General features: G+C 40.0%; 1 protein-coding gene across 1 annotated transcript in view; it reads left to right on the forward strand.

Moving 5' to 3' along the window:
* psmd3 (proteasome 26S subunit, non-ATPase 3) overlaps positions 1-11,843 on the forward strand; it is a 23,932-nt gene extending 12,089 nt beyond the window's left edge. The window contains exons 5-12 of the mRNA XM_043674939.1: positions 2,344-2,534; positions 3,431-3,534; positions 3,838-3,952; positions 5,416-5,535; positions 6,675-6,778; positions 7,688-7,843; positions 9,159-9,209; positions 11,476-11,843. Of these exons, the coding sequence (XP_043530874.1) occupies positions 2,344-2,534; positions 3,431-3,534; positions 3,838-3,952; positions 5,416-5,535; positions 6,675-6,778; positions 7,688-7,843; positions 9,159-9,209; positions 11,476-11,553 (919 nt within the window). The 3' untranslated portion in view covers positions 11,554-11,843. The remainder of the gene's footprint in view (positions 1-2,343; positions 2,535-3,430; positions 3,535-3,837; positions 3,953-5,415; positions 5,536-6,674; positions 6,779-7,687; positions 7,844-9,158; positions 9,210-11,475) is intronic.
* Positions 11,844-13,020: the final 1,177 nt, after the last annotated feature.

Here is a 13,020-nt window from a genome sequence, read left to right on the forward strand (position 1 = left end):
CCCCCCCCCCGATAATCTTTCTTTTCTTTGGGATGAACCTCTGTACTGTGTCGTCAATTACACCCAGAAACTCCTGCCATTGTTGTTCTACTGTCCTCCCTGCTAGGCTCTGCTTCCAGTCGATTTTTGTCAGTTCCTCTCTCATGCCCCTGTAATTACCTCTATTTAACTGTTACGCTATTACATCCAGTTTTGCCTTCTCTCTTTCAAACAGCAGACTGAACTCTACCATATTATGATCACTCCCTCCTAACTGTTCCCTTTAAGATCTTTTATAAAGTTTGGCTCATTACATAGCACTAAGTCCAGAATAACCTGCCCCCTTGTGGCTTCCATCACAAGCTGTTCCAAAAAGCCATCCTATAAGCATTCCACGAATTCCCTTGTTTTGGACCCATCGGCAACATTATTCACTCAGTCCACCTGCATATTGGAGTCCTCCATATCACAGTGACCTTGCCTTTCTGACATGCCACACAGACTCCACATCATCTGACCCTATACCATTCAGTGTGATAGATTTAATTTCATTCTTAACGAACAAGGCAACCCGCCCCCCTCTACCCACCTTCCTGTCTTTTTGATAAGTTGTAAACTGCCAGTCCTGAACCTTCTGCAAAAACATCTCTGTGATGCCTCCCACATCATAATCATTCACGATGATTTGTGCCATTAATTCATCTACTTTGTTACAAAAACAGCAAGCATTCAGGTAAAGTGCCTTAATGCTAACTTTGTTATCGTTATTAGATATATCGGAAATCATAAGTTGTCCCAAGTTATCCTTCCTTTTTGCTGCATTGCTAGTCTGCCTCAAGCTTAAACCCACCTGCACACTTGGAAAATGCTGTTTATCTTTCTATTTAACTCCATCCTCCCTGTCGCATTTGCTTCCCTTCCTCCGACTCAAAATTTTAAAGTCCTACTGACGATCCTATTTATCTTTTTCACTCAAACGCTGGTTCCAGATCGGTTCAGCTGGAGATCGTCCCAACAGTACAGATCCTCCGATTCCAAAACTGATGCCAATGCCCCATGAAATGGAATCCCTCTTTCCTACACCAAACCCTTAGCCACGTGTTAACTTCCCTATCATTCTTATTTCTATGCCAGTTGGCACATGGCAAATTACATAGGCGTTGGCATTTTAAACTCAACTTGGCATCAAGCTGAGCATTAAGAGTTTGGATGGTTTGTTTTGGCTGATGTGAGAAGAGAAAATGAGTAGAAGATGAATTAAGTATGTAACAGAGGCTGAAAATTATAGACACACAGTTCCTTATGGCTACTTACGACTAAAACATCCCCAAATACTGGCAAACCTGTTACAGAATCTGGGAGAGAGCTGCAGAATTTGGCTTCAATTCATTGCAGAATTATAGTTTTGTTTAATTCTTAAATAATCAATTTGCTTTCAAAACTGGACATAGTCTAATAAGCTTTTGTGAGATTATGATTCTTGTAACCATCCATCTTCTGCTTTTAATATGAAGCCTAAATCCATAACCACAGGATTCACAGATTGGGGAAATATCTTTCATTATTTGCTAACCCTTCGGTAACCTTGAGCAGATTTAGCTCCTTCTGTTTCAGTGAACTCGGCCTGGTTATTCAGGGCTGGTAACTGTATCTTATCCTCCGTTGTATCATTCTCTGGGTACAAGCTCAGAAAACTTTGAAGGTGAATAAGCTAGCGCGGGTGGGCCATCCCGAATTGCCCTTAAGGTGGTGGAGAAGCAGCATGGGTACTGCTAACCCTGGCAGTGATGCTCACATTCCATGAAATAATACTAAAGTAAACCCTTTGGCCAGATTCCGTTGTACCTCCACTATGGATAATTCTTCAATAGTCAGTATCTTAAGTGATTCTTGTCTGAAGCCTGTGAAAGTGATAAATCTCAGCATGAAAGCTACCATCAGTGAAGGAGAGAAAAGGAAATGGTGATGCCTGGATATACTGTATGACGGTAGACCAGGGCAGCACAGTGGTTAGCACTGCTGCCTCTCAGCAGGTTTGATTCCACCTTGGGATGATTGTACATAGTTCCCTCAGGCATTCTGCCAGTATCTGTGTGGATTTCCTCCGGGTGCTCTGGTTTTCTCTCAAGGATGTGCAGGTTAGAATTAGTTAAATTGTCCATAATGTCCAGGGATGTGCAGGCTAGATGGATTATAGAGGTAGGATAGGGGTCTGGGTGGGATGTTCTTTGGATGGGCACAGTGTTGATGGGCTGAATGGCCTGCTTGCACACTGTAGGGATTCTATGATTCTATGTATTGTCGTTCTGACCTTAAGTGTAACTTTATAAACTTGTGAATGAACAATCTGTTTTATGCTTGAAGTTTTCTGCACGCACGTTTGAGGACAGCTACCCTTCGCCATGATGCTGATGGACAGGCCACTCTGCTGAACCTGTTATTGAGAAACTACCTGCAGTATAACCTGTATGATCAGGCAGAGAAGCTTGTTTCCAAATCCATTTTTCCAGAACAAGCAAATAACAACGAGTGGGCAAGATATCTGTATTACACTGGTGAGACTCAGTCCAATTGTACAATGTGAAGTAATTGTTAAAGAGTAACTGCTAACTCTTTTTAAAGAAAACCTTCCTTTCATACATTGCTATTGACAACTTTGGCGTATCCCAAAGAGCTTTATGCACAATTAATTTTGAAGTGTACTCACTGTTGTAATATAGGAAAACTGGCAGCTGGTTTGTGCATGATAAGTTGTCTCACAGAACAGTGTGATAATGACCAAATAATCTCTCTTTGCAGTGATGTTGATCAGCAGCTAAATATTGACCAGTGTATTATTCTCTTTAGAAGAATTTCATTGGATCATTCCCATTCACTAAATGTGGCCCCCCTTTAATGTCTTACCAAAAGATGGCAGCACGACAGTGTGGCACTTCCTCAGAAAGATCAGGCCTGAGTTTTGTGCTCATTGTCTCTGGCGTGCAACTGAAACGCACAAGTTCCTGACTCAGAGGCAAGAGTGCTGCAAACTGATTCACAGCTGATGCAATCTTTTGGGAATGGAAGCAAAATAAAGAGTTTTGTGAGATATTATGCCTTCTACAATGCTCATTCAGTTTTTCTCCAGTCACGACACAACCTTTTCCCCGTTTTGTGACTGAATCAGTATTTACTGTTCATGTCATTTGATAATTTATCACACCAGATAGGTGATGAATACATCTGTATTACTATCATGCAATATACTTACTGTAAGCAGCTGTTAAATCACTGTGACAAAAATTGCTTGCGAACTTTGCAAAGATACAGCAAAGTGTCAGTCAGTAAATAATTTGTTTGTTGCGTTGAAATATTTTCTGGAACCTCCTGTTTTATACATGCTGATTAGATATGTTAGTAATATCCAAGTAGATGTTTGATTTAGAAAACTAACTGAGTTTGTTGCGTGTAGGTCGTATTAAAGCAATTCAGTTAGAATACTCTGAAGCACGAAGAACCCTGACTAACGCTCTGCGAAAGGCACCACAGCACACTGCAGTCGGCTTTAAGCAAACAGTGAGTTGAAAAAAAATTGTAGAGTGGAATCTTTTTATGTTTTTTCCCTTAATGTCATTCATCTTAAAAACATTGGTGGCTTCATAAATTTTCTAGGAGAAAGTAAGGACTGCAGGTGCCAAGCTGCAGATGCTTGGCACACACTCCTCATTCCTGAAGAAGGGCTTATGCCCGAAATGTCGATTCTCCTGCTCCTTGGATGCTGCCTGACCTGCTGCGCTTTTCCAGCAACACATTTTCGGCTTCATAAATTTGTGAACGGAACTAATTTTATGAGAATTGCGTGTGTTTTTTTTTAACCAGGTTCATAAGTTGCTGATTGTGGTGGAGTTACTATTGGGTGAGATTCCAGACAGGCTACAGTTCCGACAACCATCGCTCAAACGTTCCCTGATGCCATACTTCCTGCTTACTCAGGGTGTGTATGAGGCAGCTACGCACAAGTATTTTAATTTAAAAGCACATTTCATTTTTTTCTTCCCTTGGAAAACTAGTTACCTCGTGAAGTTTCTTGTGAATGCAGCAAGTGAAGATAGTCTTGTACGTGTCACTTACAAAGCGGTCACTAGCACCATCTAAATGAAGTAAATAGTCTCACCCCTTGTGCCACCTCAAGCCATTCCTTTTGTAACTTTACACAATACTGAAAGGAGGAAAGATGTAGGTAGTTTAGCCATACTGCAAGGTTATGGAATTCACTCTGATAGCAAACCATATCAGCATTTACTTTTTGGAATTGATGACTTCTATAATGACTTAGTGACTCTTAAATGGAGTCTTTTAAGGTTATGGAATTCACTGAACCAATGGATGCATTGAACTGATTGGTATTGTTGCTCTTTAAAATTTAAGTTGTTTAACTCATGATTAGATCAAAATAATTATACCATTGGTTAAGGTTAAGTAGGTTTTTAATTTCATTAATTTGAATCAGTTTATTTTTAGCCCCTGTCCACTTCAGTATTCACATCAGAAGCTTCAGCCACCACCTGCTGGTTTGTTAAAATGGCAGCAGCTTTTCCATCAGTGAAATGTGGAGCTGAAGACTTGATGGGTTAGTATCTCTGCGTTATGGTTTTGAAAGCAACCTAGATTGATGAGGCCAAAATCTCTTTATTTTTGTTCAGAGTTGTGAGTATCTAGGACAGTCTTAATCAAGATGTCAAGAATGTGAAGTTATCTTTAATTTGGTACAGGTGTTCAGAGGCATCTTTGATGGAAACTGAAAAAAGTCTGCTCTGATGTTGCATTGTAGTGATAGAATAGAGCAAGCTTGAGATTCAGTGACTCCCTGGAAATCCAGCTGTGAGGAATAGACAATTCTGCTCTGATTTGTTGATTTGGTCCTCTATTTTGCTGGCCTGGATCTGCATAAGGCTGCTTTTAGTACTGTTACTGTCAGGGACTTGTGATGCATGCAATTTATCAGAACATATAGATTGAAACTGAGAGACTTCATGTTCTTTACCACCTGCCCAAAATCCAGAAGTTTGGACAGTGTGTGGATTTTAAGTTCCCTTTTCTAGAAGCACATGATGGCACTGAATGCTAAAAATGTATATCATTTATTTAATTTCAGAAATGCTACAATTAATTTAAAGTTTTTTGATTTGCAAACCCATATGATCTCAATCATACTAATGACTGGAAATAACTCGTTTGTTTTAATTGGGTGTTAAATTTATTCTTTTGTGTTTTTTCATTGAGTTCGCTGTGGTTTTATAGCAGAAATGTTTGTTTTCTTATAGGTTTGTTCTTTGAGCTGTTTCTTTTTTGTTTAGACAAAAACTCTTTAAAATCTGCTACATTTAAAAGTTGCCCTGAGTGAGCTGTTCTCAATTTGAACAAATAGCTTCATATTTCTGTCTTTCCCTCTGCTAGCTGTGCGAACTGGGAATTTGGCCAAGTTTAACCAGGTTTTGGAACAATTTGGAGAGAAATTTCAGACTGATGGCACCTATACATTGATCATCCGCCTGCGCCACAATGTCATCAAAACAGGTCAGAATTTGGTCTTAAATTATTAACCATTTGCAACACTTCATCTCTTTATTTAGTTACTTCAGCAACTGCTCCCAGGGTAGTGCATCTTGATTGACCTCTTAATGTGGGCGATTCATATCCTTGTCCTTGTAATGTGTACACAGTTGTATAGCAGTCCACTCGAAGCACCCAACTTGGGGTATTTGTTTGACTCCCTACTGACTCCGCAAAGGAGATATTCTGTAGTATGTGTTACGAAGCCACACAAAGCACAAGTTTGATTCTCAGCTCATGCTGATTACAGCTAGGCTTGCAGTAGGTAAATTAATATTCACTGTTGTACATCGAGTCATCCATTTACCAAAGCAGGAATCGGTCTGTCTTCCATATTTGTTGATTTGCATATCATAATTTAATAAAACCTTCAGACTGCACTCACCCCTTCCTAACCAATTCCTCTCATTGGAAAAATCAGCCCTTTTTAAATCAATCTGTGAATCCAGGCCTTATGGCCCAGAGTTAGGGACATTGATACTACATGTGAATCCTTAAAAACCAGCTGTTAAATAATAATTATTCTCTAATTAACCTCTTCAGCGATGTTATTACACCTCTTCTGGAGCAGGTGGGACTTGACTGGCTCAGGGTAGGAACGCTGCCATTGCACAACAAGATTCCCCAGCCCTTTTCCTAAATGCTATTTCTGTGTCCTCTCCCATTGTACTTCTGGAAATAATCTGTTCAGACATGTTATAACACATCTCTGAGGCAGGTGAGACTTGAAGGGATAGAAAGTGAATCCTTTTCATCAACTGTTGCACCTTTTAAGACAGGTTAACCTTTTAGAGTTGGGACAGCATTTTAAAATAATTAAACATTCAAAGAAGAGCAAGAGCATTTTGGGAATCTGAGAAGCCAGTGGCAAATTTGGTGCTTGAGAAGAGAAACAGAGAACTGAGAGGGCCAAAGTTCAAAATTACAGACTGTCTGCTTAGTGTCGCTGATATGAGACTGTCTCTTCCATTTAATCCACAGCCCCTCAAGATAAAAACTCTGATACCTTTTGTATGTTTTGCTCATGCTAGCTGCTACAGCATAATAGCTTAAAAAAAATTGAATCACAGACAATTTTAAAAATCTCTTTCTTCCCTTTACAGGTGTAAGGATGATTAGTTTATCTTATTCTCGGATCTCTCTCACTGACATTGCACAGAAACTGCAGCTGGACAGTCCTGAAGATGCTGAGTTTATAGTTGCCAAGGTAAATTCCAATGGGGGTGGGATTAAAAGAAAAAATTGTTACTTGAATTCTGAAATTTAAAATCAAAATGCATTGCAAGTGCACAGCAGATTTATCAGTCTCTGAATTTGAAAGGGCGAGGATTCCCCCTCCTTAGAGGTAACTGGACCGGTGATGGGACGCTCAAATAAGCGGCTGGATTAGGACGTCAGTATGTTGTGCATTGGTGGTTGTTTATATTAGGTCCAGACTTTAGGAGGTTGGAACCTCACTATTGCTTCCTGGGCCAGTCTTAGCAACAGGCAACCCCCAGTTACAAATATCTATGGAGCTCCTGGTTGGAGAGTGAAGGGGGAGTGATTGGAATATTAAAGGAATCTAGGAAACCTGTGATTGACATTGTGATGGCTTTCACCTGCTGTGGCTTTCTGAATTGAATTTCATTGAAGAGGAAGTCAACTTTAATAAAGGCTCAGCTACATTTTATTTTCCCTTTATGTCGGATAAGGCAGTTGAAATGTCACGACTCAGTGTTTTGCTGCACAAGTAGTGAACTCTTACTTTAAAAACCCTAAAGGACGGGGGTTTTGAATGAGCTCAGCTTTGAGGGGCACAGTATAGACTGAGAAGAAACAAGTCTGTTGAGTATTATTATGGTGTAACAAGCTGTCTTGTGATATCAAAAACGACCTGATCAATATCAGTGATTCCTGCTGTGAAGTGTGTTGACCCAGGAAGGACTGACCTTAGCAGTGGCCCAGCATACTTGAACCCTCTGATAATATTTACTTTCCAGTCTTTTGCACCAAGACTGCCCACTTATGTCAGATACTGAGGGGGCTGCTGAATTTCAAAAACCCAGGATGAGGCTGCACTTCAGAAGAAGGAAAAAATGCAGAGAAATACATGCTAATTTTCTTTTTTAACCAGGCCATTCGTGATGGAGTGATCGAGGCGTCTATTAACCATGAGAGAGGATATGTCCAGTCAAAAGAGACTATCGATATTTATGGCACAAGGGAGCCGCAGCTGGCATTCCACCAGAGAATCTCCTTCTGTCTGGATATTCACAACATGTCTGTCAAAGTAAGGAAAAACCACACCTGGCTGTTTCCATTGTGGATTGAGTTGATGATCAATAGAGATGTAATGAAGAATTAATTCTGACCCATAGTTTTCTAATTGGAGGGATACATTACCCATTTTCTCTTACAAAAACGTAAGATTGGATTACCTTGCTCTGCTTTATCAGCTGGTTGTTTGGCTTGTTTTTCAGGTGGATCAAGTGCTTTTCTCAGCAAAATAACACATTTCCATGTTCTTTTACTACCTTATCTGCATGTGGATTTGAAGCATTTGCAGTGTTTGTACGAGGGGTGAAAACGTTTCTTTGCATTCATTGGATTTGGTTGTTGCTGGCATTAGTGAACTGTTTTTGTATGCCAATCGGGTAGTTACATGGTCACCTTTACCGATACACTGGGTCAGGTTTTATTGCTGGTTCCATACTTATTTAGTTGAATTTAAATTCCTCAGCTGCCTCAATAGGACATAAATTGGATTCTCTGGCTCTGAGTGACTAGTCTAGTATCTTTTTGACAAGGAATGAGCAGTGAAGGGGGAACCCTGGCTGACATGGGTTTTGCAGAATCTGATTCTCCAGTCTTTATTCTTTAATTGTAATTATTTTTGTGAACAAGACATTACATTTAACAAATGTGACCAGGTTATTCTGTAGCAATTGATGTCATTTTCTTTCGAGACAGTCTTAGCTAAAGGCCAGTATTGAGTGGCCCAGTGCCACGTGTATGCAACTCCCGATTAGATTCCCTACAGTGTGGAAACATGCCCTTTGTCCCAACAAGTCCACACCGACCCTCCGAAGAGTAACCGACCCAGGCCCATTTTCCCTCTGACTAATGCACCTAACACTATGAGCAACTTAGCATGGCCAATTTACCTGACCTGCACATCTATGGACTGTGGGAGGAAACCGGAGCACCCGGAGGAAACCCACGCAGACACGGGGAGAATGTGCAAGCTCCACACAGACAGTCGCCCGAGGCTGCAATCAAACCTGGGTCCCTGGTGCTGTGAGGCAGCAGTGCTAACCATTGTGCCACTGTGCTGCCCAGCTGCAATGGGTTATTGGTTTTGGAGTGAATAAGATCTCTGTGGCCTCAAAGTGCTTGACCTACTAGCTGCAATTGGTTTATTAGAGCTTTGTGATGGAATGTATTCAAATGTGACTCAAAGCTAATGTTCAGGACACTGGTTCTAGAACCAACAGAATGCCTCTTGGGGACTTTCTTCTGTATCAGAATATAAAAAGGGATTTGTCATCTAGAACTTAAATTTCTAGAGGCTAGAAATAATTAAATTGTTCACTTCTGCTTTACAGGCAATGCGATTCCCACCCAAGTCATACAACAAAGACCTGGAGTCGGCTGAGGTGAGGTTTCCATTGATAGAAGTCACAAATGTAGGGAAGCATTTTGGGGTTTTAATGGGGTGACAGTGATGATCTGGAGGAACTGATTAGAGAGGTGGCTTCAGAAAGTAATGTTTGACTAATTCAGATTTCTTCAAAAGCGTTGCAGGTCTTTCTGATAAAGGTTAGGGACTGGGATGATCTCTGTCTGAATTTCAGGAAGGCATGCATATAGACTGATTCTCAAAATGTGTTCCCATAGGATTGATGCCAGAATATGGACTGATGTGTGACTGAAAAGTCGACTGTAGAGTTGGTGTAGATTGGGAACATTACTTAAAGGAATGACAAGTGAAAAGCCATGGCAAACATTGCAAATGCATAAGTGACCTACAACAATTTTAATTTCTGTCCAATGCAAAACAACAACAGGGAGGTGACCAAACCATGGCTTACAAGGAAGATTTGATGCTGGATTCACATTTATTAGATCTAATACTAATGGCTAAAAAAAAAAACACCAGGCAAGAGTAGTTGGAGCAGTGAGAATTGAACAATGGAGGTCAAAGGGTTAGAGTCATAGAGTAATGCAACACAGAAACAGACCTTTCAGTCCAAACTATCCATGCTAACCAAGTTTCCCAAACTAAACTAGTCCCACTTGCTTGCATTTGGCCCATATCCTTCTAAACCCTTCTTATCCATGTACTATCCAACTTAATTGGATGATCAGCCATAATGATGGAGGAGGATTGAAGGGCTGAATGGCCTACTCTTGCTCCTATGTTTCAATATTTCCTTTTTTTTTAAATGTTTCAACACAGAAAGGTTGCACATTGAAGCTGATACCTGGAGGTGCTTTTGGTCAGGCGTTAGTGTTAGGACGACACATGACTTGTGCTTGTGTTTATGGGTGTGTGTGGTGAGAGCAAAGTACTTCTAAAGTGTCCAGAGCTGTGAATGCCAACAAATTGGATTCATTAACACTTAGAGGTTTGGGCAAGTTATAGTATTGGCCAGAGATGTGGCAGATGGAGTTCAAAACAATACAAAGTGATGAAACTAGTGGAAGGACAGAAATTAGTAAATATTAAGCAGTCACCAAGAATACTCCTGTCTGAAAGCTGTGATCAAAGGTGCCACCATCGCACTTTTGAAGGTGAATTGGATAATTACCTGAGGAGAAAACTCATATAGAGCTGCAGGGAAAGATGGGGGAGTAGGAGCCAGCACATTTGTGATGGGCTGAGTAGTCTCCTCCAGTGTTGTAACCATTCTCTGACATGCTTCAAGTGACAGCAGAAGAGGGAGATTGTTGGATAGGTCATTGAAATCACTTTCATGGGTACTAAAGAAACAAAGAGGGTGTGAGTTGTAAGGTTGAGGTTGATGAAATTGTATCAAATGTTCATGCTAAGTCAGTATAAATGTCTTTAATTTGGGTGATGTCAGAAAGCCTTAAATTATTTTTAGAAATATCGATGGTGTCAACTGCTAAATTTAAGAGGGCAATTATACAGAAAGTTTGAAATTCATAGGTATCACTCTTTAATTGGCAAGACTTAATTGAGGTTTTAAATTCTCCATGGCCATGAAAAGCTTTGGATTCAGGAAAGTTCTGGAGCCATGGGACTCGAGGGACAACTTAAAATTAAGTGGGGGAAGGTCAAATGAAAATAATACTTTTAAACAACTTTTCTATGAAAATGGAACAAGAGATTTGTGGAAAAGAAAATGGCAAGGCTTTAAGAAGGAACTGGGTAAGTTCCTAATGTGATGGAGGATCATTCATTTCCGAACCTCAATAATGTAACACATTTGCATCAGAAGGTTCTGGGCTCACCACCTGCTTCCAAGACCCGAGAATGTAACAGTGTTAACAATCACAGTACAGTACTGAGAGACTTCTCCTTATTCGTGATACCATCTGTAAAGTATTGAGTCACGTTCCTTTTTCATGTTCTGGTGGTTCAACTATGGTTTAACAATCCTGCTGTTTGAAGAAGAGCAGGAAATTCTCTCTGTTGTGGCCAGTATTTCTCCTTGTTCCAGCTGCAGTAAAAAGAAGCAAACTTAACTGACTCTCTTAGCTGCTTTTGACATCTGCATGCAACCTATCTACATCAACCCAACAGGAGGTACTTCACTGTGGTGAATTCCATGGGAAGTAGTCTGGAAACATCTCTGTGAAATATGATACAAAATTATAATGCAGTATGGATAAAATTTTCAAATGAATTTGTGTGAATGCAAGGTCCACATTTCAAATGGCATCTCTGCCTTACAGGAGCGGCGAGAACGGGAACAGCAAGACCTAGAGTTTGCAAAAGAAATGGCAGAGGATGATGATGATGGATTCCCATGAGGCTATATGGGATTTTGATTCTGAAATATTTGGAATATTGTAACTGCAAACAGTAAAGATCAATAAAACTAGAATCGTGACTTTAAAGTCCTTTAAAGTCGAATCTGTCTGGATGTTTGCAAATGGGAATGTTAACCTTGTCAAACCAGGTTTGACACATCTTTAACTGCTTGTATTTTTCTTAATTTACTGTTGTTTTCTGAGGAATAGTTACCTTTTGTCCCTTTTAAGCCTTGTAAACAATATCTGACTGATGACAAATATATGGTCAATAAAACTGATAACAAATATTTGTGGTTTTCTTTTAAAGTTCTCCTTGTGTGAGCTGCTGAAATGACAAAACCAATTCCACTGTGCCCAGTCAAACCCAATTTTATAATTTTCGTGTTCTGTTCTGACTGGTTTGAACATTAGAGAATTATCAGGTCTCAGCCATTTAACATTGGAAAGGTCTTGGGAATCACTGAATATTTGGGCTGCTTGAAATCTCACAATGCTTCAAAAGATTTCTTTCTTACAAATGGTTCATATTTATCAATTGAAAGTATTGGATTGATGTTATTTTTTAATAAACATTTAGCCTTCTGGACCCGTGTGAGTACTGGCGCATCAAAAATGGTAAGATCTTAGCCTTGTGTGATGGTGAACCGGAAGCAAAGCCTCACAATGCAGGAAGACTTTAAAATTCAATCTCCAGTGCCTGATTCAGCTAAACTCAGCTGTTGGCCTGTCCATCTTTGGGCTAGGAAGGAAATTCTCACCAAATCTTATCCATTGACTCACATTGGAAGTGCATGTATCTGTGCACCATTGATATAGGATCGGATTGGTCTTGATTGTTGAAACTCGTTGATTAGGTCCACACATGAACGGTGATCGGATGAAGGTGCTAAACCCACTTGGATCTGTATTTGTTGATGGAGTATTAACCCTGCCCTTAGCTGCTGCCTGCGTAAGTCCATTTCACATTGCTCATTGATGATCTACAATGAGATTCCTCTCTCATTTTACTTCAAGTGATGTTCAAACTTGTTACAGTGCCTCTGTTGCTGAACAGTGAAGCTTTTTTGTCAGCACTAACTAGGCTTAAGGAAAAAGTGTTGAAAAGTACTCAACAGGCCTGGTGACATTGACAGAGAGAGAAACAGAAATGTCCTTCAGAGCCTTCATTTCTCACCTGAATCATTATCTATGTTCCTCTCTCCATGGATCCTAAGACTCATTCAGTAATTTCAGCACATATTTTAAATTTCAGATTTCCAATATCTGCAGTACTTTGCTTTCATTATAAGAATGAGAACTTTCCTGATTCAGCAGCTCATTGAGATATGGAGGGGTATGTCTAATATTTCAAACAGCTCGCATGTTTATTGCAGTGTGCCATGCCACCACTCATATACCTAGTTCTCATTTGCATTTTGACACTAGTTAAACAGTAAGAGTTCACAATGAAACCTGATCTGTAAA

The sequence above is a fragment of the Chiloscyllium plagiosum genome, chromosome 33, assembly GCF_004010195.1.
Source record: "Chiloscyllium plagiosum isolate BGI_BamShark_2017 chromosome 33, ASM401019v2, whole genome shotgun sequence".
In the NCBI taxonomy this organism is placed as follows: domain Eukaryota; kingdom Metazoa; phylum Chordata; class Chondrichthyes; order Orectolobiformes; family Hemiscylliidae; genus Chiloscyllium; species Chiloscyllium plagiosum.